Source organism: Sinohyriopsis cumingii, chromosome 8 (assembly GCF_028554795.1).
Source record: "Sinohyriopsis cumingii isolate HCF-2022 chromosome 8, ASM2855479v2, whole genome shotgun sequence".
Classification (NCBI taxonomy): domain Eukaryota; kingdom Metazoa; phylum Mollusca; class Bivalvia; order Unionida; family Unionidae; genus Sinohyriopsis; species Sinohyriopsis cumingii.
In genome coordinates this window covers 37,799,863-37,826,969 of record NC_142968.1, presented here as the reverse complement: position 1 = coordinate 37,826,969, position 27,107 = coordinate 37,799,863, and the positions used below count along the sequence as shown (strand labels likewise).

Genomic DNA, 27,107 nt, shown 5'->3' with positions numbered 1-27,107 from the left:
CCATTGGACTTGGTGTACAAGTTTATAAATGCACTTAGTTTACAAGTTCACTCATTCTACTTTGTTGCAAGCTATCTCATTTAACTTGCTTTACAAGTTCTCCCATTGGATTTGGTTGCAAGCTGTCTCCTTAAACATGGTTTACAAGTTCTCCCACTGGACTTGGTGGCAAGTGCTATCTTAAGAGTTAGCTTCTGATTCTTTCAGTGCAAACCCAGACACCTTGACTTTGACTGCAGTGAAACATTTACTGGAGGGTTCAGTCAGTACAGTAGATGGCAAGGCAAATGACATCATTATCATTATCAGGTATAGTCATCATTTGTGATGATGATTATGATGATCTTCTTCTGTTTCTTCTCGTCCTCTTCTTTCTACTCACTATCCTTCTATATGGAGCTATTTTTCATGATAACTGATGTCCATATGTTTTAATTTTCGACTTTTCAGATGTGGAGTACAACAAAACTTTCTTACTATTGACTTATTTATATCCAGGTTTTCAACTGACTCAATTGGAGCATTTTATATTTACATTCAGGTCATCAACTGATTCAATTAGAACATTTTATATTTATATCCAGGTCATCAACTGATTCAATTAGAACATTTTATATTTATATCCAGGTCATCAACTGATTCAATTAGAACATTTTATATTTATATCCAGGTCATCAACTGATTCAATTAGAACATTTTATATTTATATCCAGGTCATCAACTGATTCAATTAGAACATTTTATATTTATATCCAGGTCATCAACTGGTTCAATTAGAACATTTTATATTTATATCCAGGTCATAAACTGATTCAATTAGAACATTTTATATTTATATCCAGGTTATCAACTGAGTCAATTAGAACATTTTATATTTATATCCAGGTCATCAACTGATTCAGAACATTATTATATTAATTCCAGGTCATTAACTGACTCCATTTACACATGCTGTCTTTATAGCTAGATCATCAACTATCTCAGATAGGGTTGTTTCAGTACTGGAACCCATGGAAGGTGCTTTAAGTGTGAAGTAGTCACCCATAAATTTAGAATTTAGTATCATTTTTTTATGATATCAGTGAGAAATCAGAGTACCCTCACATATATTTTTAAAAAATACCTTCCCTGGGTATTGTGTATTTTTATATGGAACAGCCCTTAGCACATACTGTATTTATATACAGGTCATCGATGGAGAAGGTGCCTGTCTCTATTGGACCTCTTGTCATAGAAAAGCCCAAGACCACTGAAACGATGGATAATGATGATCTAGCAGTTTACAGGTTCTCTCATTGGGCGAGGTAGGTCATCACATAGAAAGCACACAAAGATGTAATCAAAATAATTAATACTGTATTTATTGTAAAACAATTGGTTTCAAGATTTGTCCAATATAGATTGCATCCATGTTATCATCCTCAAATCCTACCATCAGACCAGCCTGGGTTCAATACTGTGGTGTGTCCTTGTGCAAGGAACTTTACTCCAATTTCCCCAGCACTAACTAACCTATTTGTGTTGCTGTGCCATAAAACACCAAACCAAACCAAAATATTTTGCTCCAGAGGGCAAATGCTTGATGTAGAACATTATAAAAAAGATATGATGCTCTGTTAATAAGGATTTAGTTTACAGTTTTATGAATACGTAATAACTTTAGTAGGTTTCTGTTATGATGGATGATAATCTATTTTGTACACACCAAAATCTTTAAATAGTATTTGTTGGATGAATGTGTTATAAAGAGAGGATGTAATTTTGAAACCATACAAAAGTTTTTGAATGACAAGGTGATTGTAATCATCAGCTTCAGTAAATGAAAGAATAATATTGTATTTCAGCAAAAAATTCAAGTCTACTGTATCAGACAAATACTTTATACCAGGCCTAAGACAGCTTTGATGGGGTTTAAAATTTCTGTTAGGATGACATTAGCTCATCTTAATCATAATATGCTGGTTTTCTAGGGCTGGAGAACAACTGGAAATCACAGCCAAGTCATCGGAGATTCTGTTTACGCCTGACAAGGTGGAAGTCACCATAACAGGAGGTGGGTCGATATAGCTCTTCTTTCTGCCTCTAACTACTATAGTTGCCTTTACCACACCAAGAGGGGGCCCCGAGTGGCCAAGTAGTCTAAAGTGCTCGTCCGTTATGGATCACTGCCATCTCACCTCTGTCTGTGTAGGTTCGAGTCTCGGATTCAGCCAATGTGGGTATGTGAGAAAGCTTGCCAGTAGCTTCTCGTGGGTCAGTGGTTCTTTCTGGGGTTTTCCCGGGTTCTTCCTCCACCATTAATACTGGCCGCCATGTATAGCCTATTGTGTGCTGAAAAATGCATTAAACCCTACAACAACAACAACCACACCAAGTGATTATAAAGTCAGTTTATTGGGGGCTTCGACTGAGATATATGGGCCCTATAGTAACTACCTTGTCAGTTAGCCCATCTGTCCATCTAATCACTTCTTGTAACCACCAAAACTTGGCAATTGTTACACAACTTGGTTTTGTCATTTTTATATGCAGTGCCTATTACTTTTATATGTGCCTTTTAATGATTGCATATTTCAGGTTAAGTTTTGATGGAGTTACTGCCCTTTTTCAACCAATTTTAAATTACAACAGCAGATCCTTTTAGCCTTCATGGTGAGGAACCTTTCAGCATATTCTAAACAAATTTTGGTGAGTGTCTGTTAGATTTAGATATGCTGTGGATGTGTATTTTTCTGATCATCTCCATTAAGGATAAATTCATGGTCCTTGACAATTAACTCCATATTATATGGATGTTACTTGTAACCGTCATAACTCAGGAGTCATTCACTGTATTCTGATGCAGTGTAGCATGAACATGGTCTTATAGATCACGATGTGGCTTGTATTGACTTTGTGTCATCAATTGTAGGCAGAGTTAGGCCATGGAGAATTAACTTCATATCTTCAAATGGAATGTTGCTTATAACCAGCATAGTTCAAGAACCATTCAACATATTGTGATTCAGTTTGGTTTGAACATTGTCTCATAGACTTGCATGTGACTTTTATGGGTTTTGGACAGAGTAATGGCCCTTGTTGATCAGCTTTTTGTCTATATATGGGAGCTTTCTTGTAATTGTAATTGTCGTTAGCAGGTCTGATTCTAATGCAGTGAGCCAGTTGTAGTTAGTGAGGCCCAGAAAATTGTAGTTAACAGGGTTCTTTTCAATGTTCTAAGCAAATTGTAGTTAGTATGGCCTTTGTAATGCACTCAGAAAATTGTAGTTAGTGGGGCCAGTTGTAATGCACCCAGAAAATTGTAGTTAGCAGGGCCCTTCATAATGCCTTAAGAAAATTGTAGTTAGCAGGGTCCTTTGTAATGCACTCAGAAAATTGTAGTTAGTGGGGCCAGTTGTAATGCATCCAGAAAATTGAAGGGCTCTTTCTAATGCACTCAGAAAATTGTAGTTAGCAGGGTCCTTTGTAATGCACTCAGAAAATTGTAGTTAGTGGGGCCAGTTGTAATGCACCCAGAAAATTGTAGGTAGTTGGGCCGTTTGTAATGCACTCAGAAAACTGTAGTTAGCAGGGGCCTTTGTAATGCACTCACAAAATTGTAGTTAGTGTGGCCTTTGTAATACATGCAGAAATTTGTAGTTAGATGGGCCGTTTGTAATGCACTCAGAAAATTGTAGTTATCAGGGTCCTTTGTAATGCACCCAGAAAATTGTAGTTAGTGGGGCCTTTGTAATGCATGCACAAAATTGAAGTTAGTGGGGCCTTTGTAATGCATGCAGAAAATTGAAGTTAGTGGGGCCTAAGGTAATGCATCCAGAAAATTGTATTTATCAGGGTCATTTGTAATGCACTCAGAAAACTGTAGTTAGTGGGGCCTTTGTATTGCATGCAGAAAATTGAAGTTAGTGGGGCTTTTGTAATGCGTGCAGAAAATTGTAGTTAGTGGGGCCAGTTGTAATGCATGCAGAAAATTGTAGTTAGTGTGGCCTTTGTAATGCATGCAGAAAATTGTAGTTAGTGGGGCCAGTTGTAATGCACCCAGAAAATTGTAGCTAGCAGGGCCCCTTGTAATGCACTCAGAAAATTGTAGTTAGTGGGGCCGTTGTAATGCATGCAGAAAATTGTAGTTAGTGGGGCCCTTTGTAATGCACTCATAAAATTGTAGTTAGCAGGGCCCTTTGTAATGCACTTAGAAAATTGTAGTTAGTGGGGCCTTTGTAATGCATGGAGAAAATTGTAGTTAGCAGGGCCCATTGTAATGCACTCGGAAAATTGTAGTTAGTGGGGCCTTTGTAATGCACTCAGAAAATTGTAGTTAGCAGGGACCTTTGCAATGCACTCAGAAAAATGTAGTAAGCAGGGTCCTTTGTAATGCACTCAGAAAATTGTAGTTAGCAGGGCCCTTTGCAATGCACTCAAGAAATGTAGTTAGCAGGGGCCAGTTGTAATGCACCCATAAAATTGTAGTTAGCAGGGCCCTTTGCAATGCACTCAGAAAAATGTAGTTAGCAGGGGCCTTTGTAATGCATTCAGAAAATTGTAGTTATCAGGGTCCTTTGTAATGCACTCAGAAAATTGTAGTTAGCAGGGTCCTTTGTAATGCACTCAGAAAATTGTAGTTAGAGGGGCCAGTTGTAATGTACTCAGATAATTGTAGTTAGCAGGGCCCTTTGTAATGCACTCAGAAAATTGTAGTTAGCAGGGCCCTTTGTAATGCACTCAGAAAATTGTAGTTAGCAGGGCCCTTTGTAATGCACTCAGAAAATTGTAGTTAGTGGGGCCTTTGTAATGCACTCAGAAAATTGTAGTTAGTGGGGCCTTTGTAATGCATGCAGAAAATTGTAGTTAGTGGGGCCTTTGTAATGCATGGAGAAAATTGTAGTTATCAGGGTCCTTTGTAATGCACTCAGAAAATTGTAGTTAGCCGGGTCCTTTGTAATGCACTCAGAAAATTGTAGTTAGTGGGGCCAGTTGTAATGTACTCAGATAATTGTAGTTACTGGGGCCAGTTGTAATGCACTCAGAAAATTGTAGTTAGTGGGGCCAGTTGTAATGCACTCAGAAAATTGTAGTTAGCAGGGCCCTTAGTAATGCACTCAGAAAATTGTAGTTAGCAGGGCCCTTTGTAATGCACTCAGAAAGTTGTAGTTAGTGGGGCCTTTGTAATGCACTCAGAAAATTGTAGTTAGTGGGGCCAGTTGTAATGTACTTAGATAATTGTAGTTACTGGGGCCAGTTGTAATGCACTCAGAAAATTGTAGTTAGTGGGGCCAGTTGTAATGCACTCAGAAAATTGTAGTTAGCAGGGCCCTTAGTAATGCACTCAGAAAATTGTAGTTAGCAGGGCCCTTTGTAATGCACTCAGAAAGTTGTAGTTAGTGGGGCCTTTGTAATGCACTCAGAAAATTGTAGTTAGTGGGGCCCAGTTGTAATGCACACAGAAAATTGTAGTTATCAGGGCCCTTTGTAATGCACTCAGAAAATTGTAGTTAGTGGGGCCTTTGTAATGCACTCAGAAAATTGTAGTTAGTGGGGCCAGTTGTAATGCACCCAGAAAATTGTAGTTAGCAGGGCCCTTTGTAATGCACTCAGAAAATTGTAGTTAGTGGGGCCTTTGTAATGCATGCAGAAAATTGTAGTTAGTGGGGCCTTTTGTAATGTACTCAGAAAATTGTAGTTAGCAGGGCCCTTTGTAATGCACTCAGAAATTGTAGTTAGTGGGGCCATTTGTAATGCACTCAGAAAATTGTAGTTAGCAGGGCTGTTTGCAATGCACTGAGAAAAATGTAGTTGGCAGGGCCCTTTGTAATGCACTCAGAAAATTGTAGTTAGTGGGGCCTTTGTAATGCATGCAGAAAATTGTAGTTAGTTGGACCTTTTGTAATGTGCTTAGAAAATTGTAGTTAGCAGGGCCCTTTGTAATGCACTCAGAAAATTGTAGTTAGTGGGGCCAGTTGTAATGTACTCAGATAATTGTAGTTAGTGGGGCCTTTTGTAATGCACTCAGAAAATTGTAGTTAGCAGGGCCCTTTGTAATGCACTCATAAAATTGTAGTTAGCAGGGCCCTTTGTAATGCACTCAGAAAGTTGTTGTTAGTGGGGCCTTTGTAATGCACTCAGAAAATTGTAGTTAGTCGGGCCCAGTTGTAATGCACTCAGAAAATTGAAGTTATCAGGGCCCTTTGTAATGCACTCAGAAAATTGTAGTTAGTGGGGCCTTTGTAATCCATGCAGAAAATTGTAGTTAGTTGGACCTTTTGTAATGTGCTCAGAAAATTGTAGTTAGCAGGGCCCTTTGTAATGCACTCAGAAAATTGTAGTTAGTGGGGCCTTTGTAATGCACTCAGAAACTTGTAGTTAATGGGACCAGTTGTAATGCACCCAGAAAATTGTAGTTAGCAGGGCCCATTGTAATGCACTCAGAAAGTTGTAGTTAGTGGGGCCCTTTGTAATGCATGCAGAAAATTGTAGTTAGGGGGCCCTTTGTAATGCACTCAGAAAATTGTAGTTAGCAGGGCCCTTTGTAATGCACTCCCAAAATTGTAGTTAGTTTGGCCTTTGTAATGCATGCAGAAAATTGTAGTTAGATGGGCCATTTGTAATGCATGCAGAAAATTGTAGTTATCAGGGTCCTTTGTAATGCACTTAGAAAATTGTAGTTAGTGGGGCCTTTGTAATGCGTGCAGAAAATTGAAGTTAGTGGGGCCTTTGTAATGCATCCAGAAAATTGTATTTATCAGGGTCATTTGTAATTCATGCAGAAAATTGTAGTTAGTGGGGCCTTTGTAATGCGTGCAGAAAATTGAAGTTAGTGGGGCCTTTGTAATGCATGTACAAAATTGTAGTTAGTGGGGCCTTTGTATTGCATGCAGAAAATTGAAGTTAGTGGGGCTTTTGTAATGCATGCAGAAAATTGAAGTTAGTAATGCATGCAGAAAATTGTAGTTAGTGGGGCCTATGTAATGCATGCAGAAAATTGTAGTTAGTGGGGCCTTTGTAATGCACTTAGAAAATTGTAGTTAGTGGGGCCAGTTGTAATGCACCCAGAAAATTGTAGCTAGCAGGGCCCCTTGTAATGCACTCAGAAAATTGTAGTTAGTGGGGCCGTTATAATGCATGCAGAAAATTGTAGTTAGTGGGGCCCTTTGTAATGCACTCAGAAAATTGTAGTTAGCAGAGGCCTTTGTAATGCACTCAGAAAATTGGAGTTAGTGGGGCCTTTGTAATGCATGGAGAAAATTGTAGTTAGTAGGCCCTTTGTAATGCACTCAGAAAATTGTAGTTAGCAGGGCCCTTTGCAATGCACTCAGAAAAATTGTAGTTATCAGGGTCCTTTGTAATGCACTCAGAAAATTGTAGTTAGCAGGGTCCTTTGTAATGCACTCAGAAAATTGTAGTTAGTGGGGCCAGTTGTAATGTACTCAGATAATTGTAGTTAGTGGGGCCAGTTGTAATGCACTCAGATAATTGTAGTTAGTGGGGCCAGTTGTAATGCACTCAGAAAATTGTAGTTAGTGGGGCCCTTTGTAATGCACTCAGAAAATTGTAGTTAGCAGGGCCCTTTGTAATGCACTCAGAAAGTTGTAGTTAGTGGGGCCTTTGTAATGCACTCAGAAAATTGTAGTTAGTGGGGCCCAGTCGTAATGCACACAGAAAATTGTAGTTAGCAGGGCCCTTTGTAATGCACTCAGAAAATTGTAGTTAGTGGGGTCTTTGTAATGCACTCAGAAAATTGTAGTTAGTGGGGCCAGTTATAATGCACCCAGAAAATTGTTGTTAGCAGGGCCCTTTGTAATGCACTCAGAAAATTGTAGTTAGTGGGGCCTTTGTAATGCATGCAGAAAATTGTAGTTAGTTGGACCTTTTGTAATGTGCTCAGAAAATTGTAGTTAGCAGGGCCCTTTGTAGTGCACTCAGAAAATTGTAGTTAGTGGGGCCTTTGTAATGCACTCAGAAACTTGTAGTTAGTGGGGCCAGTTGTAATGCACCCAGAAAATTGTAGTTAGCAGGGCCCATTCTAATGCACTCAGAAAGTTGTAGTTAGTGGGGCCCTTTGTAATGCATGCAGAAAATTGTAGTTAGTGGGCCCTTTGTAATGCACTCAGAAAGTTGGAGTTAGTAGGGCCCTTTATAATGCACTCACAAAATTGTAGTTAGTTTGGCCTTTGTAATGCATGCAGAAAATTGTAGTTAGATGGGCCATTTGTAATGTATGCAGAAAATTGTAGTTATCAGGGTCCTTTGTAATGCACTTAGAAAATTGTAGTTAGTGGGGCCTTTGTAATGCGTGCAGAAAATTGAAGTTAGTGGGGCCTTTGTAATTCACGCACAAAATTGAAGTTAGTGGGGCCTTTGTAATGCATGCAGAAAATTGATGTTAGTGGGGCCTAAGGTAATGCATCCAGAAAATTGTATTTATCAGGGTCATTTGTAATTCATGCAGAAAATTGTAGTTAGTGGGGCCTTTGTAATGCGTGCAGAAAATTGAAGTTAGTGGGGCCTTTGTAATGCATGTACAAAATTGTAGTTAGTGGGGCCTTTGTATTGCATGCAGAAAATTGAAGTTAGTGGGGCTTTTGTAATGCATGCAGAAAATTGAAGTTAGTAATGCATGCAGAAAATTGTAGTTAGTGGGGCCTATGTAATGCATGCAGAAAATTGTAGTTAGTGGGGCCTTTGTAATGCACTTAGAAAATTGTAGTTAGTGGGGCCAGTTGTAATGCACCCAGAAAATTGTAGCTAGCAGGGCCCCTTGTAATGCACTCAGAAAATTGTAGTTAGTGGGGCCGTTGTAATGCATGCAGAAAATTGTAGTTAGTGGGGCCCTTTGTAATGCACTCAGAAAATTGTAGTTAGCAGAGTCCTTTCTAATGCACTCAGAAAATTGGAGTTAGTGGGGCCTTTGTAATGCATGGAGAAAATTGTAGTTAGTAGGCCCTTTGTAATGCACTCAGAAAATTGTAGTTAATGGGGCCTTTGTAATGCACTTAGAAAATTGTAGTTAGTGGGGCCAGTTGTAATGCACCCGGAAAATTGTAGCTAGCAGGGCCCCTTGTAATGCACTCAGAAAATTGTAGTTAGTGGGGCCGTTGTAATGCATGCAGAAAATTGTAGTTAGTGGGGCCCTTTGTAATGCACTCAGAAAATTGTAGTTAGCAGAGTCCTTTGTAATGCACTCAGAAAATTGGAGTTAGTGGGGCCTTTGTAATGCATGGAGAAAATTGTAGTTAGTAGGCCCTTTGTAATGCACTCAGAAAATTGTAGTTAGCAGGGCCCTTTGCAATGCACTCAGAAAAATTGTAGTTATCAGGGTCCTTTGTAATGCACTCAGAAAATTGTAGTTAGCAGGGTCCTTTGTAATGCACTCAGAAAATTGTAGTTAGTGGGGCCAGTTGTAATGTACTCAGATAATTGTAGTTAGTGGGGCCAGTTGTAATGCACTCAGATAATTGTAGTTAGTGGGGCCAGTTGTAATGCACTCAGAAAATTGTAGTTAGTGGGGCCCTTTGTAATGCACTCAGAAAATTGTAGTTAGCAGGGCCCTTTGTAATGCACTCAGAAAGTTGTAGTTAGTGGGGCCTTTGTAATGCACTCAGAAAATTGTAGTTAGTGGGGCCCAGTTGTAATGCACACAGAAAATTGTAGTTAGCAGGGCCCTTTGTAATGCACTCAGAAAATTGTAGTTAGTGGGGCCTTTGTAATGCACTCAGAAAATTGTAGTTAGTGGGGCCAGTTATAATGCACCCAGAAAATTGTTGTTAGCAGGGCCCTTTGTAATGCACTCAGAAAATTTTAGTTAGTGGGGCCTTTGTAATGCACTCAGAAAATTGTAGTTAGTTGGACCTTTTGTAATGTGCTCAGAAAATTGTAGTTAGCAGGGCCCTTTGTAGTGCACTCAGAAAATTGTAGTTAGTGGGGCCTTTGTAATGCACTCAGAAACTTGTAGTTAGTGGGGCCAGTTGTAATGCACCCAGAAAATTGTAGTTAGCAGGGCCCATTGTAATGCACTCAGAAAGTTGTAGTTAGTGGGGCCCTTTGTAATGCATGCAGAAAATTGTAGTTAGTGGGCCCTTTGTAATGCACTCAGAAAATTGTAGTTAGCAGGGCCCTTTGTAATGCACTCACAAAATTGTAGTTAGTTTGGCCTTTGTAATGCATGCAGAAAATTGTAGTTAGATGGGCCATTTGTAATGTATGCAGAAAATTGTAGTTATCAGGGTCCTTTGTAATGCACTTAGAAAATTGTAGTTAGTGGGGCCTTTGTAATACGTGCAGAAAATTGAAGTTAGTGGGCCCTTTGTAATGCATGCACAAAATTGAAGTTAGTGTGGCCTTTGCAATGCATGCAGAAAATTGAAGTTAGTGGGGCCTAAGGTAATGCATCCAGAAAATTCTATTTATCAGGGTCATTTGTAATTCATGCAGAAAATTGTAGTTAGTGGGACCTTTGTAATGTGTGCAGAAAATTGAAGTTAGTGGGGCCTTTGTAATGCATGTACAAAATTGTAGTTAGTGGGGCCTTTGTATTGCATGCAGAAAATTGAAGTTAGTGTGGCTTTTGTAATGCATGCAGAAAATTGAAGTTAGTAATGCATGCAGAAAATTGTAGTTAGCGGGGCCTATGTAATGCATGCAGAAAATTGTAGTTAGTGGGGCCTTTGTAATGCACTTAGAAAATTGTAGTGAGTGGGGCCAGTTGTAATGCACCCAGAAAATTGTAGCTAGCAGGGCCCCTTGTAATGCACTCAGAAAATTATAGTTAGTGGGGCCAGTTGTAATGCATGCAGAAAATTGTAGTTAGTGGGGCCAGTTGTAATGCATGCAGATTATTGTAGTTAGTGGGGCCAGTTGTAATGCATGCAGAAAATTGTAGTTAGTGGGGCCTTTGTAATGCACTTAGAAAATTGTAGTTAGTGGGGCCAGTTGTAATGCACCCAGAAAATTGTAGGTAGCAGGGTCCCTTGTAATGCACTCAGAAAATTGTAGTTAGTGGGGCCATTGTAATGCATGCAGAAAATTGTAGTTAGTGGGGCCCTTTGTAATGCACTCAGAAAATTGTAGTTAGCAGAGTCCTTTGTAATGCACTCAGAAAATTGTAGTTAGCAGGGTCCTTTGTAATGCACTCAGAAAATTGTAGTTAGTGGGGCCTTTGTAATGCATGGAGAAAATTGTAGTTAGTAGGCCCTTTGTAATGCACTCAGAAAATTGTAGTTAGCAGGGCCCTTTGCAATGCACTCAGAAAAATTCTAGTTATCAGGGTCCTTTGTAATGCACTCAGAAAATTGTAGTTAGCAGGGTTCTTTGTAATGCACTCAGAAAATTGTAGTTAGTGGGGCCAATTGTAATGTACTCAGATAATTGTAGTTAGTGGGGCCAGTTGTAATGCACTCAGATAATTGTAGTTAGTGGGGCCAGTTGTAATGCACTCAGAAAATTGTAGTTAGTGGGGCCAGTTGTAATGCACTCAGAAAATTGTAGTTAGCAGGGCCCTTTGTAATGCACTCAGAAAATTGTAGTTAGTGGGGCCTTTGTAATGCACTCAGAAAATTGTAGTTAGTGGGGCCAGTTATGATGCACCCAGAAAATTGTAGTTAGCAGGGCCCTTTGTAATGCACTCAGAAAATTGTAGTTAGTGGGGCCTTTGTAATGCATGCAGAAAATTGTAGTTAGTTGGACCTTTTGTAATGTGCTCAGAAAATTGTAGTTAGCAGGGCCCTTTGTAATGCACTCAGAAAATTGTAGTTAGTGGGGCCTTTGTAATGCACTCAGAAAGTTGTAGTTAGTGGGGCCAGTTGTAATGCACCCAGAAAATTGTAGTTAGCAGGGCCCATTGTAATGCACTCTGAAAGTTGTAGTTAGTGGGGCCCTTTGTAATGCATGCAGAAAATTGTAGTTAGTGGGCCCTTTGTAATGCACTCAGAAAATTGTAGTTAGCAGGGCCCTTTGTGATGCACTCACAAAATTGTAGTTAGTTTGGCCTTTGTAATGCATGCAGAAAATTGTAGTTAGATGGGACATTTGTAATGCATGCAGAAAATTGTAGTTATCAGGGTCCTTTGTAATGCACTTAGAAAATTGTAGTTAGTGGGGCCTTTGTAATGCGTGCAGAAAATTGAAGTTAGTGGGGCCTTTGTAATGCATGCAGAAAATTGAAGTTAGTGGGGCCTAAGGTAATGCATCCAGAAAATTGTATTTATCAGGGTCATTTGTAATTCATGCAGAAAATTGTAGTTAGTGGGGCCTTTGTAATGCGTGCAGAAAATTGAAGTTAGTGGGGCCTTTGTAATGCATGTACAAAATTGTAGTTAGTGGGGCCTTTGTATTGCATGTAGAAAATTGAAGTTAGTGGGGCTTTTGTAATGCATGCAGAAAATTGAAGTTAGTAATGCATGCAGAAAATTGTAGTTAGTGGGGCCTATGTAATGCATGCAGAAAATTGTAGTTAGTGGGGCCAGTTGTAATGCACCCAGAAAATTGTAGCTAGCAGGGCCCCTTGTAATGCACTCAGAAAATTATAGTTAGTGGGGCCAGTTGTAATGCATGCGGAAAATTGTAGTTAGTGGGGCCAGTTGTAATGCATGCAGATTATTGTAGTTAGTGGGGCCAGTTGTAATGCATGCAGAAAATTGTAGTTAGTGGGGCCTTTGTAATGCACTTAGAAAATTGTAGTTAGTGGGGCCAGTTGTAATGCACCCGGAAAATTGTAGGTAGCAGGGTCCCTTGTAATGCACTCAGAAAATTGTAGTTAGTGGGGCCGTTGTAATGCATGCAGAAAATTGTAGTTAGTGGGACCCTTTGTAATGCACTCAGAAAATTGTAGTTAGCAGAGTCCTTTGTAATGCACTCAGAAAATTGTAGTTAGCAGGGTCCTTTGTAATGCACTCAGAAAATTGTAGTTAGTGGGGCCTTTGTAATGCATGGAGAAAATTGTAGTTAGTAGGCCCTTTGTAATGCACTCAGAAAATTGTAGTTAGCAGGGCCCTTTGCAATGCACTCAGAAAAATTGTAGTTATCAGGGTCCTTTGTAATGCACTCAGAAAATTGTAGTTAGCAGGGTTCTTTGTAATGCACTCAGAAAATTGTAGTTAGTGGGGCCAATTGTAATGTACTCAGATAATTGTAGTTAGTGGGGCCAGTTGTAATGCACTCAGATAATTGTAGTTAGTGGGGCCAGTTGTAATGCACTCAGAAAATTGTAGTTAGTGGGGCCAGTTGTAATGCACTCAGAAAATTGTAGTTAGCAGGGCCCTTTGTAATGCACTCAGAAAATTGTAGTTAGTGGGGCCTTTGTAATGCACTCAGAAAATTGTAGTTAGTGGGTCCAGTTATAATGCACCCAGAAAATTGTAGTTAGCAGGGCCCTTTGTAATGCACTCAGAAAATTGTAGTTAGTGGGGCCTTTGTAATGCATGCAGAAAATTGTAGTTAGTTGGACCTTTTGTAATGTGCTCAGAAAATTGTAGTTAGCAGGGCCCTTTGTAATGCACTCAGAAAATTGTAGTTAGTGGGGCCTTTGTAATGCACTCAGAAAGTTGTAGTTAGTGGGGCCAGTTGTAATGCACCCAGAAAATTGTAGTTAGCAGGGCCCATTGTAATGCACTCAGAAAGTTGTAGTTAGTGGGGCCCTTTGTAATGCATGCAGAAAATTGTAGTTAGTGGGCCCTTTGTAATGCACTCAGAAAATTGTAGTTAGCAGGGCCCTTTGTAATGCAGTCACAAAATTGTAGTTAGTTTGGCCTTTGTAATGCATGCAGAAAATTGTAGTTAGATGGGACATTTGTAATGCATGCAGAAAATTGTAGTTATCAGGGTCCTTTGTAATGCACTTAGAAAATTGTAGTTAGTGGGGCCTTTGTAATGCATGCAGAAAATTGAAGTTAGTGGGGCCTTTGTAATGCATGCAGAAAATTGAAGTTAGTGGGGCCTAAGGTAATGCATCCAGAAAATTGTATTTATCAGGGTCATTTGTAATTCATGCAGAAAATTGTAGTTAGTGGGGCCTTTGTAATGCGTGCAGAAAATTGAAGTTAGTGGGGCCTTTGTAATGCATGTACAAAATTGTAGTTAGATGGGCCATTTGTAATGTATGCAGAAAATTGTAGTTATCAGGGTCCTTTGTAATGCACTTAGAAAATTGTAGTTAGTGGGGCCTTTGTAATGCGTGCAGAAAATTGAAGTTAGTGGACCCTTTGTAATGCATGCACAAAATTGAAGTTAGTGTGGCCTTTGTAATGCATGCAGAAAATTGAAGATAGTGGGGCCTAAGGTAATGCATCCAGAAAATTGTATTTATCAGGGTCATTTGTAATTCATGCAGAAAATTGTAGTTAGTGGGGCCTTTGTAATGCGTGCAGAAAATTGAAGTTAGTGGGGCCTTTGTAATGCATGTACAAAATTGTAGTTAGTGGGGCCTTTGTATTGCATGCAGAAAATTGAAGTTAGTGGGGCTTTTGTAATGCATGCAGAAAATTGAAGTTAGTAATGCATGCAGAAAATTGTAGTTAGTGGGGCCTATGTAATGCATGCAGAAAATTGTAGTTAGTGGGGCCTTTGTAATGCACTTAGAAAATTGTAGTTAGTGGGGCCAGTTGTAATGCACCCAGAAAATTGTAGCTAGCAGGGCCCCTTGTAATGCACTCAGAAAATTGTAGTTAGTGGGGCTGTTGTAATGGATGCAGAAAATTGTAGTTAGTGGGGCCCTTTGTAATGCACTCAGAAAATTGTAGTTAGCAGAGTCCTTTGTAATGCACTCAGAAAATTGTAGTTAGTGGGGCCTTTGTAATGCATGGAGAAAATTGTAGTTAGTAGGCCCTTTGTAATGCACTCAGAAAATTGTAGTTAGCAGGGCCCTTTGCAATGCACTCAGAAAAATTGTAGTTATCAGGGTCCTTTGTAATGCACTCAGAAAATTGTAGTTAGCAGGGTCCTTTGTAATGCACTCAGAAAATTGTAGTTAGTGGGGCCAGTTGTAATGTACTCAGATAATTGTAGTTAGTGGGGCCAGTTGTAATGCACTCAGATAATTGTAGTTAGTGGGGCCAGTTGTAATGCACTCAGAAAATTGTAGTTAGTGGGGCCAGTTGTAATGCACTCAGAAAATTGTAGTTAGCAGGGCCCTTTGTAATGCACTCAGAAAATTGTAGTTAGCAGGGCCCTTTGTAATGCACTCAGAAAGTTGTAGTTAGTGGGGCCTTTGTAATGCACTCAGAAAATTGTAGTTAGTGGGGTCCAGTTGTAATGCACCCAGAAAATTGTAGTTAGCAGCGCCCTTTGTAATGCACTCAGAAAATTGTAGTTAGTGGGGCCTTTGTAATGCACTCAGAAAATTGTAGTTAGTGGGGCCAGTTATAATGCACTCAGAAAATTGTAGTTAGCAGGGCCCTTTGTAATGCACTCAGAAAATTGTAGTTAGTGGGGCCTTTGTAATGCATGCAGAAAATTGTAGTTAGTGGGGCCTTTTGTAATGTACTCATAAAATTGTAGTTAGCAGGGCCCTTTGTAATGCACTCAGAAAATTGTAGTTAGCAGGGCTGTTTGCAATGCACTGAGAAAAATGTAGTTGGCAGGGCCCTTTGTAATGCATTCAGAAAATTGTAGTTAGTGGGGCCTTTGTAATGCATGCAGAAAATTGTAGTTAGTGGGGCCTTTTGTAATGTACTCAGAAAATTGTAGTTAGCAGGGCCCTTTGTAATGTACCCGGAAAATTGTAGTTAGTGGGGCCAGTTGTAATGTACTCAGACAATTGTAGTTAGTTGGGCCATTTGTAATGCACTCAGAAAATTGTAGTTAGCAGGGCCCTTTGTAATGCACTCATAAAATTGTAGTTGGCAGGGCCCTTTGTAATGCACTCAGGAAGTTGTAGTTAGTGGGGCCTTTGTAATGCACTCAGAAAATTGTAGTTAGTGGGGCCCAGTTGTAATGCACTCAGAAAATTGTAGTTATCAGGGCCCTTTGTAATGCACTCAGAAAATTGTAGTTAGTGGGGCCTTTGTAATGCACTCAGAAAATTGTAGTTAGTGGGGCCAGTTGTAATGCACCCAGAAAATTGTAGTTAGCAGGGCCCTTTGTAATGCACTCAGAAAGTTGTAGTTAGTGGGGCCTTTGTAATGCATGCAGAAAATTGTAGTTAGTGGGCCCTTTGTAATGCACTCAGAAAATTGTAGTTAGCAGGGCCCTTTGTAGTGCACTCACAAAATTGTAGTTAGATGGGCCATTTGTAATGCATCCAGAAAATTGTAGTTATCAGGGTCCTTTGTAATGCACACAGAAAATTCTAGTTAGTGGGGCCTTTGTAATGTGTGCAGAAAATTGAAGTTAGTGGGGCCTTTGTAATGCATGCACAAAATTGAAGTTAGTGGGGCCTTTGTAATGCATGCACAAAATTGAAGTTAGTGGGGCCTTTGTAATGCATGCAGAAAATTGAAGTTAGTGGGGCCTAAGGTAATGCATCCAGAAAATTGTATTTATCAGGGTTATTTGTAATGAACTCAGAAAATTGTAGTTAGTGGGGCCTTTGTATTGCATGCAGAAAATTGAAGTTAGTGTGGCTTTTGTAATGCATGCAGAAAATTGAAGTTAGTAATGCATGCAGAAAATTGTAGTTGGTGGGGCCTTTGTAATGCATGCAGAAACTTGTAGTTAGTGGGTCCAGTTGTAATGCACCCAGAAAATTGTAGCTAGCAGGGCCCCTTGTAATGCACTGAGAAAATTGTAGTTAGTTGGGCCGTTGTAATGCATGCAGAAAATTGTAGTTAGTGGGGCCCTTTGTAATGCACTCAGAAAATTGTAGTTAGCAGGGTCCTTTGTAAAGCACTCAGAAAATTGTAGTTAATGGGGCCTTTGTAATGCATGGAGAAAATTGTAGTTAGTAGGCCCTTTGTAATGCACTCAGAAAATTGTAGTTAGTGGGGCCAGTTATAATGCACCCAGAAAATTGTAGTTAGCAGGGCCCTTTGTAATGCACTCAGAAAACTGTAGTTAGTGGGGCCTTTGTAATGCACTCAGAAAAATGTAGTTAGCAGGGCCCTTTGCAATGCACTCAGAAAAATGTAGTAAGCAGGGTCCTTTGTAATGCACTCAAGAAATGTAGTTAGCAGGGGCCATTGTAATGCACTCAGAAAATTGTAGTTAGTGGTGCCAGTTGTAATGTACTCAGATAATTGTAGTTAGTGGGGCCAGTTGTAATGTGCTCAGAAAATTGTAGTTAGTGGGGCCAGTTGTAATGCACTCAGAAAATTGTTGTTATCAGGACCCTTTGTAATGCACTCAGAAAATTGTAGTTAGCAGGGCCCTTTGTAATGCACTCAGAAAGTTGTAGTTAGTGGGGCCTTTGTAATGCACTCAGAAAATTGTAGTTAGTGGGGCCCAGTTGTAATGCACCCAGAAAATTGTAGTTAGCAGGGCCCTTTGTAATGCACTCAGAAAATTGTAGTTAGTGGGGCCTTTGTAATGCACTCAGAAAATTGCAGTTAGTGGGGCCAGTTGTAATGCATGCAGAAAATTGTAGTTAGTGGGGCCTTTGTAATGCATGCAGAAAATTGTAGTTAGTGGGACCAGTTGTAATGCACCCAGAAAATTGTAGTTATCAGGGCCCTTTGTAATGCACTCAGAAAATTGTAGTTAGTGGGGCCTTTGTAATGCACTCAGAAAATTGCAGTTAGTGGGGCCAGTTGTAATGCACTCAGAAAATTGTAGTTAGCACAGCCCTTTGTAATGCACTCAGAAAATTGTAGTTAGCACAGCCCTTTGTAATTCACCCAGAAAATTGTAGTTAGCACAGCCCTTTGTTATTCACCCAGAAAATTGTAGTTAGCAGGGCTTTTTTTGATTGACTTTTTGCTTGTCGCTCTTGTTACAATTTCTTAGTCTTGTTATACAGCAGTTAAAAACATTAGTTGAATTGCTTGAAGTAGAAATAAAATTGCCACAGTGAAGTTAAAGTAAAACGGCTGTGAACATTGGTATGTCTCATTCCACTCTTCCTCCACTGGTTATGCTGGCTGCCATGCATAGCCTATCTTGTGCTGAAAAATGGCATTAAGCCCAAAAGATCACACATCATATGTCACATTCCACTTGATACCTGCCAAATGAAATATATTTTACAGCAAACTAACTTTTAATTGATTTTTAGTTGTGTGCAGTCAATATTCACGGAATTGTAGACCTGTCAACCCTTAAGATTTAACTGTATGTCATACTGTATATTGACCCTTAAATTACAGGCTTACAGAGTAATAGCAAAATATCATGGCAGTCAAATCCAGATTTTGGATTGTCTTGGTTTTGTTTGGATCTGGGTTTTCATAATACGGTCATTAGACTGGTTTAATCTCTACTGATTGTTAACATCACTCGATGGAATGGCAAGCAAGTTCCAAGTTGCAGTATGGCCAGGGCAAAGATAGTGGATGTGCCATGTTCCTTTGATGAGCTTGAATTTGGTATTCAATGTTCATTAAATCTCACTTTCAGTGTCCTCATTTGTTTGCCCAGGCCAACATTTAACTTGGCACTCAGTAAAAATCTTAGATTGAGAACATGCCTGGTTTGAGTGGGGAATTAAAGAATCGATCTACACCTGTGCGCACAAACCAACACTGAACAGGGACATGGGCAGTTACAAAACCTGACGCATATTTGGGACAATCTGTTACAATCATTAGAGTTGGTCAGGGAACATTAGAACCTCAGATGTTTTCATCTACCTTTTTTTTCATGCAAAATGCTAGAATGATGGAGCTTTTGTTTTTCTTCATTATCGCATTATCTACAGATGTCATCCAAAAATGAAAACATGTTGAAGGCAAAAGAGTTCCCACAAGCAGCACTTACTTGGAATAAAAACAGGATTGCATTTATTGTACATCATATTGTGTCAGTCTGAGCAGTATTCATGGCGAGATAGCTGATTGCTGTTGTCATTTAAAGAGAAAAATATGCCACTCCCAAAAACTAATAATTTGTTTATGTGTGTGTGTGATTAGGATTTTTAATGTAGCTTTTACAAAAATTCCATCATATTGCTACAATGTCTGCAGTGTGGCAGTTTATAGTGATGTCTAACACTGGGGCATCATGCCACAGACATGTAGCATGATGTCCCACCCAGTCATATTATCCTGACACCAGGCCAACCAGTCTTAACACTAATCTCTTAATGCTAAACGCCTAGCGAGGCAGCTGTTAGTACCATTTTTGTAAGTCTTTGGTATGACTTGGTTGGGGTTCGAACCAATGACCTGTTTCCGAGGCAGTTGCTCTAACCACTAGGACACTGGAGTGGTTTTAATAATTTGTCATGTTGATAGGTCTAGCAAGAAATCGTTGACCAACTTAATGTTTGGAACTGCAGTCTCTGAAACTGAACTGGAGGTCATTAGCATACATGCCAACCATTACGCTTTTTGGCGTAATCATCATGCTTTTTTCACTAAATTATGCCTTACACGTAAATGTATTTTGATTGCACTTTTCAGTATACCCACCTCCAAAAAAAATTTAATAGTTTGTTTTCTCATTTTTATTAACATCCCAATAATCCCACAGACCATATTCTAGAAAAGACAGCTTCTATGTAACTACGACATAAGAGTAGGTTTGTCCGTAGACTTGCATGCACTTTCCTAACAGTATTCTGTTCTATTTATAGCAGCTGCCCTATTTCCAAGGAACATGCTGGTTTCTAAGTACAAACTTTTGACCTCGGATTCTATTTATAGCAGCTGTATGGCTTAGTTAGGAGAGAACAGACTGGTTTTCTAACTTTTAATCTTTGCTCAGAGATTCATTGTTCTAATTCATATCTGGTACAGGACCAGACTAGGTATTTGGCACTTAAAGTCAAGTTGGATTTATTCTAGTTGATGCGTGTGTTAGTGCAAAAATGTCTTTCAGAGAATTTCACAGATGGATTAGGAAAAGATGAAAAACCAATTCAGAGGTGAATACATGAATTACATAATACAGCGTTCCATTCTAGGGCAGCTTCAAGCCTCTTGCAGGCTGTGTGGAAAGGATTTTAATATTGATCATGTTGGTGAAACAAAGAAACCTTGAATTAGATCATTTTACTAACTCCAATACTAAGGTAACTTCTTTTTTACAGCAGAACTAAATTGTGGACACGAATTTTATAAATGCAGAGGTGTTATGTACCAAGTTCTTAACAGAACACGGACTACCCCTAGCAGTAGAAGACTACATTGGTCTTTTGTTCAAACAAATGTTTCTTGATTCCAAAATTGCAGAAAATATGCATGTGCAAGAACAAAATCATCTAATATTGTTAGGTATTTAACAGAAGATACTTCACTTAAAATAGCAGAAGCCATAAAAATTGGTCCGTTTAGTATTGCAACAGACAGGAGTAGTGATTATGAGGACAAAAAGTTGTACCCAGTCTGTGTAAGAGACTTTGACAATGAAAAGGGAAAAGTCAGAGTGCTCTTCTTTCATTACCAGAATCTACTGGAGTAAACATCTTTTTTTTTATTTGCTTGATAATGCTTTGAATAAATATAAGTTGGCAGAACAGTATGGGGTTTTCAGCTGATACTGCATCAGTGATGACTGCAATTCATAAAGGAATTGCATTCTGTATTTTGAAACATGTCTCCATCATTGTACGTATCAGGTTGTCTCTGTCATATGAAGCACCATGCTGCAGGAAAAGTTGTTGATAAATTAGAACGAGAACTCCTGAAGTATCAAGTTGGCTGTCTACCTGACAAGGTACAGCGTGTGGACAGATTTTTTTAAAAAATCTTATTTCCCAGCTAAAAGACCCAATAACTGGAAAATATAAATTTTCTCTTTGTCAGGTTGTGAAAGGAATATTGGTTCTTTACCATTCTAATGCTGACTGTGAGAGATTGTTCAGTATTGTTAATAAAAAAAGAACTGAATTCAGATCCAGGCTCTGTAACCCGGCACTTAGTGCTCTACTGGTGTGCAAAACATTCATAGTCGCAGCTGATACTAAGTGTTTTTAAATGCAGTTTGGGAGTCTGTTGCTTTTTAAAGCTCAGGGTGTTATATATGAAAACTTGAAGCAGTAATTGATGTTAAAAGTCCAGAGGGATAAATAAATCATTTTGTACATACACTCATTGAATTTTTATCATGTTATATGTGGATTACTCTTTTTCTGCTCAGATTACTTTTTTTGTCCAGTTGGATTACACTTTTTCCTCGGCAGGGGTTGGCATGTATGGCACCTTCCCAACTAAAAGACCCAATGACTGGAAGATATAAATTTCCTCTTCTTTGTCAGGTTATGAAAGGAATATTGGTTCTTTACCATTCTAATGCTGACTGTGAGAGATTGTTTTTAAATGCAGTTTGGGAGTCTGTTGCTTTTTAAAGTTCAAAGTGCTATATATGAAAACTTGAAGCAGCAATTGATGTTAGAAGACCAGAGGGGTAAATAAATCATTTTGTACATATGCTCATTGAATTTTTATTATGTTTTCTGCTCGGATTACTCTTTTTGTCCACTTGCATTACGCTTTTTCCTTGCCATGGGTTGGCATGTAAGCATTAGGGCCAAGTGTACATAAACTCTGGCAAATCCATTATTGAGTATGGATGTAAGACCATTTATGATAAATCTGCACACCTTGTAAGTTATCAGTAAGGCATATGAGGAATGGGTGGGGTGTTTTGTGCCAATGTGTGCTGGTAAAGTTCTCTGGGCTGGCTGTGATGCTATAGCTTTAGAAAGATCAGATTTATCTTCACCCAATAAAAAAAAACTCCCATTAGAAGACATTGACAGTCTATGTCTGTCATCTTGTAGTTACAAATTCTGCTAGGATGGTGCTTGTTTGGTTAGATTTGTAGTTTCACCAGAATACTTAACATTACCCTCACATTCTGTGCACATAGCAATTGCCTCATTAATTTTCCCATCTGTTTACTCTTTCTAAAAGCAAATTCTATCTATATGGCCAGCCATGCTTTCAAATTTTTCATCAGGTGGTACTTTTTGCTCAAGGTCAATTTCAGTTTGTCATCAGTGTTAGCAAAGTGCTTTTTTGTTAACATAGATGAGTTAAAGCTTCAAAGAGATTAAGATTTACATAGATGTAACTTCTGATTACAAATGCTGCAACTTCCCAGGAAACAAAATATAAATGTTACTGAAGCAGATTATCAAAGGTACAGAAATGGAATTCAGTATGTCATTTGGAAAACTAATATTGCTAATATTAATTTATAAAAATAATAGAATTTGTTTGCAACTTTTTATCAGAATTTATGTCAGTATCATACTTTATTGATATAAGAAATTTATATCATGATTATTGTATTCTTGGTTTAATACCACAGCATGCCAGTATTTGATATTGCATACATCTAGTGTTTTGTCTCATTCAAAAAGATTCTCATGTGGCTTGATGAATCTCCACCAAAACATGGCTCTGGTAAAAAGAAAGTTTTCCTTGCAATTTCAGAGTAATGCTTTCACCAAAATTAGAAAAGTGATTTTTCAGGCTGGTGAGATGAGGTGTAAGTTTGCATATACCTAGACAATTTCTTTGGCTGTATCAATGTCTGTTGAGGTCATCCTTTTTACTTTCTATTCTAGTTAAGTTTGAGTGATTGTAGAAAGCATGTCTTAAAGAATTTTAAGATTAATGCTTATGTTTACTTATGTTTACTTCCCTTTACAAAGTTTTTCTGAAGCACCTTCTCTCAGAGAACAGTAGGCATTTTACCAGGTTTTTTTGTGGCAGAGCTGTCTCACAGTCACATGCAAGTCTTCTTGAATGAGAATCAGTTGAACTATGAATAAGGAATGACCATAATTAGCTTTTCAAACCTTTCTTGAAAGATATTTTGCTATGTCAGTAAAATAATCAGTGTAATTCTCCTCCAGAATGGAAATTATACCATTTTATTTAGTCCTGTTCATTTTGGATTTTCTTTTTGACTTTTAGATATATGTCCTGGTGAGGTGGCCAGATTTGTCGGCAAGAAGGGAGTGTTCATTATTGGCCATATTACCCCTCCTCTGGGTGGGGTCAACATCACTGTTATTGAAACTGAGGGTAGGATGGAGCCTGTGTCTATTGAGAGTGACAACAAAGGGCAATTCAGGTGAGTGTTCATACATGTACATTTAAAAATGTTCAAAACATTGAATTTTTTTTAATTATGTCCAATAGTAATAATATTTATTGTTTAAAATGTTAAATATTTGAAAACATTGAGCTAACTCAGGCATATCACAAACACACACCTATTTATTTTCATTTAGTGCTTTTGCAGTTATAATTTCGATGCTGCATCATGAATTGTATACATGGTCTATTTTATATATCTTGAATCTTAAATTTAATGATGTCTCATGAAATGTATACATTGTCTATCTCTATGTCATAAATTCAATGCCGTCTCATGAATTATATACATTGTCTATTTTATATATCATAACTTCAGTGTTGCCTCATGAATTGTATACATTGTCTATTTCTATATCATAAATTCAATGCCATCTCATGAATTGTATACATTGTCTATCTCTGTCATAAATTCAATGCTGTTTCATGAATTATATACATTGTCTATTTCTATATCATATATTCAATGCCATCTCATGAATTGTATACATTGTCTATCTCTATGTCATAAATTCAATGCTGTTTTATGAATTATATACATTGTCTATTTCTATATCATAAATTCAATGCCATCTCATGAATTATATACATTGTCTATTTCAATATCATAAATTCAATGCTGTCTCATGAATTTTATACATTGTCTATTTTATATATCATAAATTCAGTGCTATCTCATGAATTTTATACATTGTTTATTTCTATAACATAAATTCAATGCTGTCTCATGAATTGTATACATTGTCTGTTTCAATATCATAAATTCAATGCCATCTCATGAATTGTATACATTGTCTATTTCTGTATCATAAATTCCATGCCATCTCATGAATTATGTACATTGTCTGTTTCTATATCATAAATTCAATGCTGTCTCATGAGTTGTATACATTGTCTATTTTATATATCATAAATTCAATGCTATCTCATGAATTTTATACATTGTTTATTTCTATAACATAAATTCAATGCTGTCTCATGAATTGTATATATTGTCTATTTTGTATATCTTAAATTCAGTGCTGCCTCATGAATTGTATACATTGTCTATTTTATAGATCTTAAATTCAGTGCTGCCTCATGAATTGTATACATTGTCTATTTTATATATCTTAAAATCTGTGCTGTCTCATGAATTGCATGCATTATCTATTTTATGAAAGCACAGTTTTACTGAAGTTCAGCATTGTAGAGACAGCAGCTAAAGAATAAGAATGACCAATAGTTGGATGGTGTCACTGGATGTAACACATTTAGCAGACTAGACCCTCCAGAACACTGATAATAATTGATCACCATCTTCCATGCATTTGAAACAAAAATGAGTTTAATCAGTGCTTTTTTGGCTCATTTATTGGACACATGATTTCGGTTGAGTCTTTTTGAATAGCGTTTGAATGTTGGCCATTACTAAAATACCTTTTTTATTGGTTATGTTGTCAATTATTTATATCATGTAGATTTGACTGAACAAGAAGACCATACAAAATCATTTGTACAGATATACCATAATGATATATTAATGTATGGTTAAATTGGTGAGACTGCATTCCATACCATGAATGCCATCTGAATACTTTTAATTTGTCCACCATAGCGTATTTTGCTGTGATCTGACCATTCATCTGTGCATTTGTTAGTTACCAATTTTGTTCCTGCTCAAAAACTTGAGTTGTCCATCATCTACTGTGCATTTGTTAGTTACCAATTTTGTTCCTGCTCAAAAACTTGAGTTGTCCATCATCTACAGTTTCCATGCTTTGGGCATGGCTTGCACTTGTGGTAAGGAGTTTCAAGATCAAAAGGTCAAAAGTTGTTGGTCACCCTACCTAAAAGAAGCAGTGAGCCCCATTGGCCAAGTGGTCTAAGGTGCATGTCTTTCAGATCACTCATACACTTCACTTCATTAGTTTTTACTGCTCCGGTTGCCTAGTAGTTATAGCATCCACCTCAGATGCGGGTTCAATCCCTGGCCAAATCATACCAAAAACTTAGAAAAATGGTACTAACAGCTGCCTCGCTTGGCACCCAGCATTAAGAGGTTAGTGTTAGGACTGGTCAGCCTGGTGTCAGTATAATGTGACTGGGTGGGACATGGTGCTGCATGTCTGCAGCATGATGCCCTAGTGCTAGACAACACTATAAAATGTCACACTACAGACATCATAGTGATATGACTGAAAAATTGTTTAAGCTACGTTAACAATCCAAATCACACACACACACTTCACGAGTTTAAGTTTTGACTCAATCAAAGTAGGTATGTGAGAAAGCTTGTCAGTAGCTTCCTGTGGGTCAGTGGTTCTTTTTGAGGTCTTCTAGGGTTCTTCCTCCACTAAATATATTGGCCACCATGTATAACCTGTCATGTGCTGAAAAATTAAGTAAAGCCCACAAAACAAAGTCAGATGCCTGAAAGAAGAAAAATGGTTTCTGCACAATAACTTGAGTTCTCCAAATAGTACAGATACTAAACTTTGTGATTGGCTTGCACTTGGGGTAAGTAAGAACCCTATTGATTTTTGAGTCAGAAGATCAAATGTCAAGGTGATTGTGATGGAAAGAATAAAAATGGTATCCACAGTAATATTAGTTTCACATCACAGAGCTGGACTAGACTTTTGCACATGGATGGGTATGGGGGGTAAGGAAGAAGCCTAATGTACTTTTGGGAACAAAATGTCAGAGGTCAGGGGTGCTGTGACTGAGAAAAAAAAAAGATTTTTGTACAGTAGCTTCAGTTATTTACATAGAGAACTATAAAACAGAGCAGGCATATAATGTCACATTCATATTACCCTTGTTGTTTGTATTTTAGGGTTGGTCCCCTTCATAGTCACATGAAATACAATGCCTTGGCTGAAAAAGAGGGATATGTGCTTGCCAAGGAAGAAAGAGAGACAGCAGCCTTCAGAGCATTCAAACTGGGCAAAGTTGCAGTGCAGGTAATGGGGCATTCAGAATTGTAAAGAGCCAGTAACATGGGCAGCAGCAGGGGGGGCGAATCGGACATTTTGTCCAATCGTTATTTTGCTTAATTATTACTTTCTGCACTCAGCGGATCCGGTGTAGTCAGCGCCTGGTAAAAAAAAAACGACGACGGTCCATCCTACACAACGGTGACGTCATTTGGTTTAATACACTTTTCTGCGAGCCGATCCCAGCGTCGTCAGCGTCCGGTAAACACAGCGACGACCGCGTCGATGTCATTTCCCCCCCTGCTGCTAAGAAGTTATTTACAATGAAAATTAGTTACAACTAACCGAATATTTGGTCAAGTCCGATACGATATCGTGTCCGAGGATCATGTAAATTTATCGTTACAAATCCATGTGGGGTCGACTGAGCATGACTAAAAAAGTTTCGAAAACCATTAAAGTCCATGTCACTGCCACACCAAGTTTGCCAGATATTTCGTAGCGTGTGTGTATCAACGCCGTTAAATACAGCAAGAATATTACAGTTGTCTCTGATTACTTTTGGAATCTGAGTGTATCGTTGAGTGACATATATCACGTCGGTGTTTTTATGCCTGCCTCTGGAAAATATCCTAGCTGGGTTTTTTTGATTGTCTAACATAACATCATCGTACACGACTAGATTGTTAACGTCGCCATCAATATCATCAATACCTGGTGCATCATTGATATCTGTAATAAACTCAATAACATTTTTTTCAGCGATCGCTGATGCATTCTCGTTAAAATCTTTCAACACCTCGTAGCATCGTTGATCATCTACGCTAGGGGCGATTAAATACAACTTATCCCACTTCATCCATCTCATTATTAAATTGAGTAACAATTGCGTCTTGCCGGATCCAGATGGTCCGATGATAATCATCCGGATCGAGTTTGGTAACGCTGCAACATGCTTAACTGGTTCTCTTGTTTTAGTCGCCGAAAAATCAATTATATTCATATCTCTATACATAAATTATGGATTTATATTGTGTGAAGTGTAGAGTGCGTACTGGCACAA

The 27,107-nt window shown here is 38.4% G+C and overlaps 1 protein-coding gene across 1 annotated transcript in view; it reads left to right on the top strand.

Moving 5' to 3' along the window:
• The window catches only part of LOC149793311 (BOS complex subunit NOMO1-like), a 185,666-nt gene that overhangs the window by 104,396 nt on the left and 54,163 nt on the right, over nucleotides 1-27,107 (top strand). The window contains exons 17-21 of the mRNA XM_089967278.1: nucleotides 208-309; nucleotides 1,188-1,304; nucleotides 1,971-2,053; nucleotides 22,944-23,103; nucleotides 25,945-26,071. Of these exons, the coding sequence (XP_089823404.1) occupies nucleotides 208-309; nucleotides 1,188-1,304; nucleotides 1,971-2,053; nucleotides 22,944-23,103; nucleotides 25,945-26,071 (589 nt within the window). The remainder of the gene's footprint in view (nucleotides 1-207; nucleotides 310-1,187; nucleotides 1,305-1,970; nucleotides 2,054-22,943; nucleotides 23,104-25,944; nucleotides 26,072-27,107) is intronic.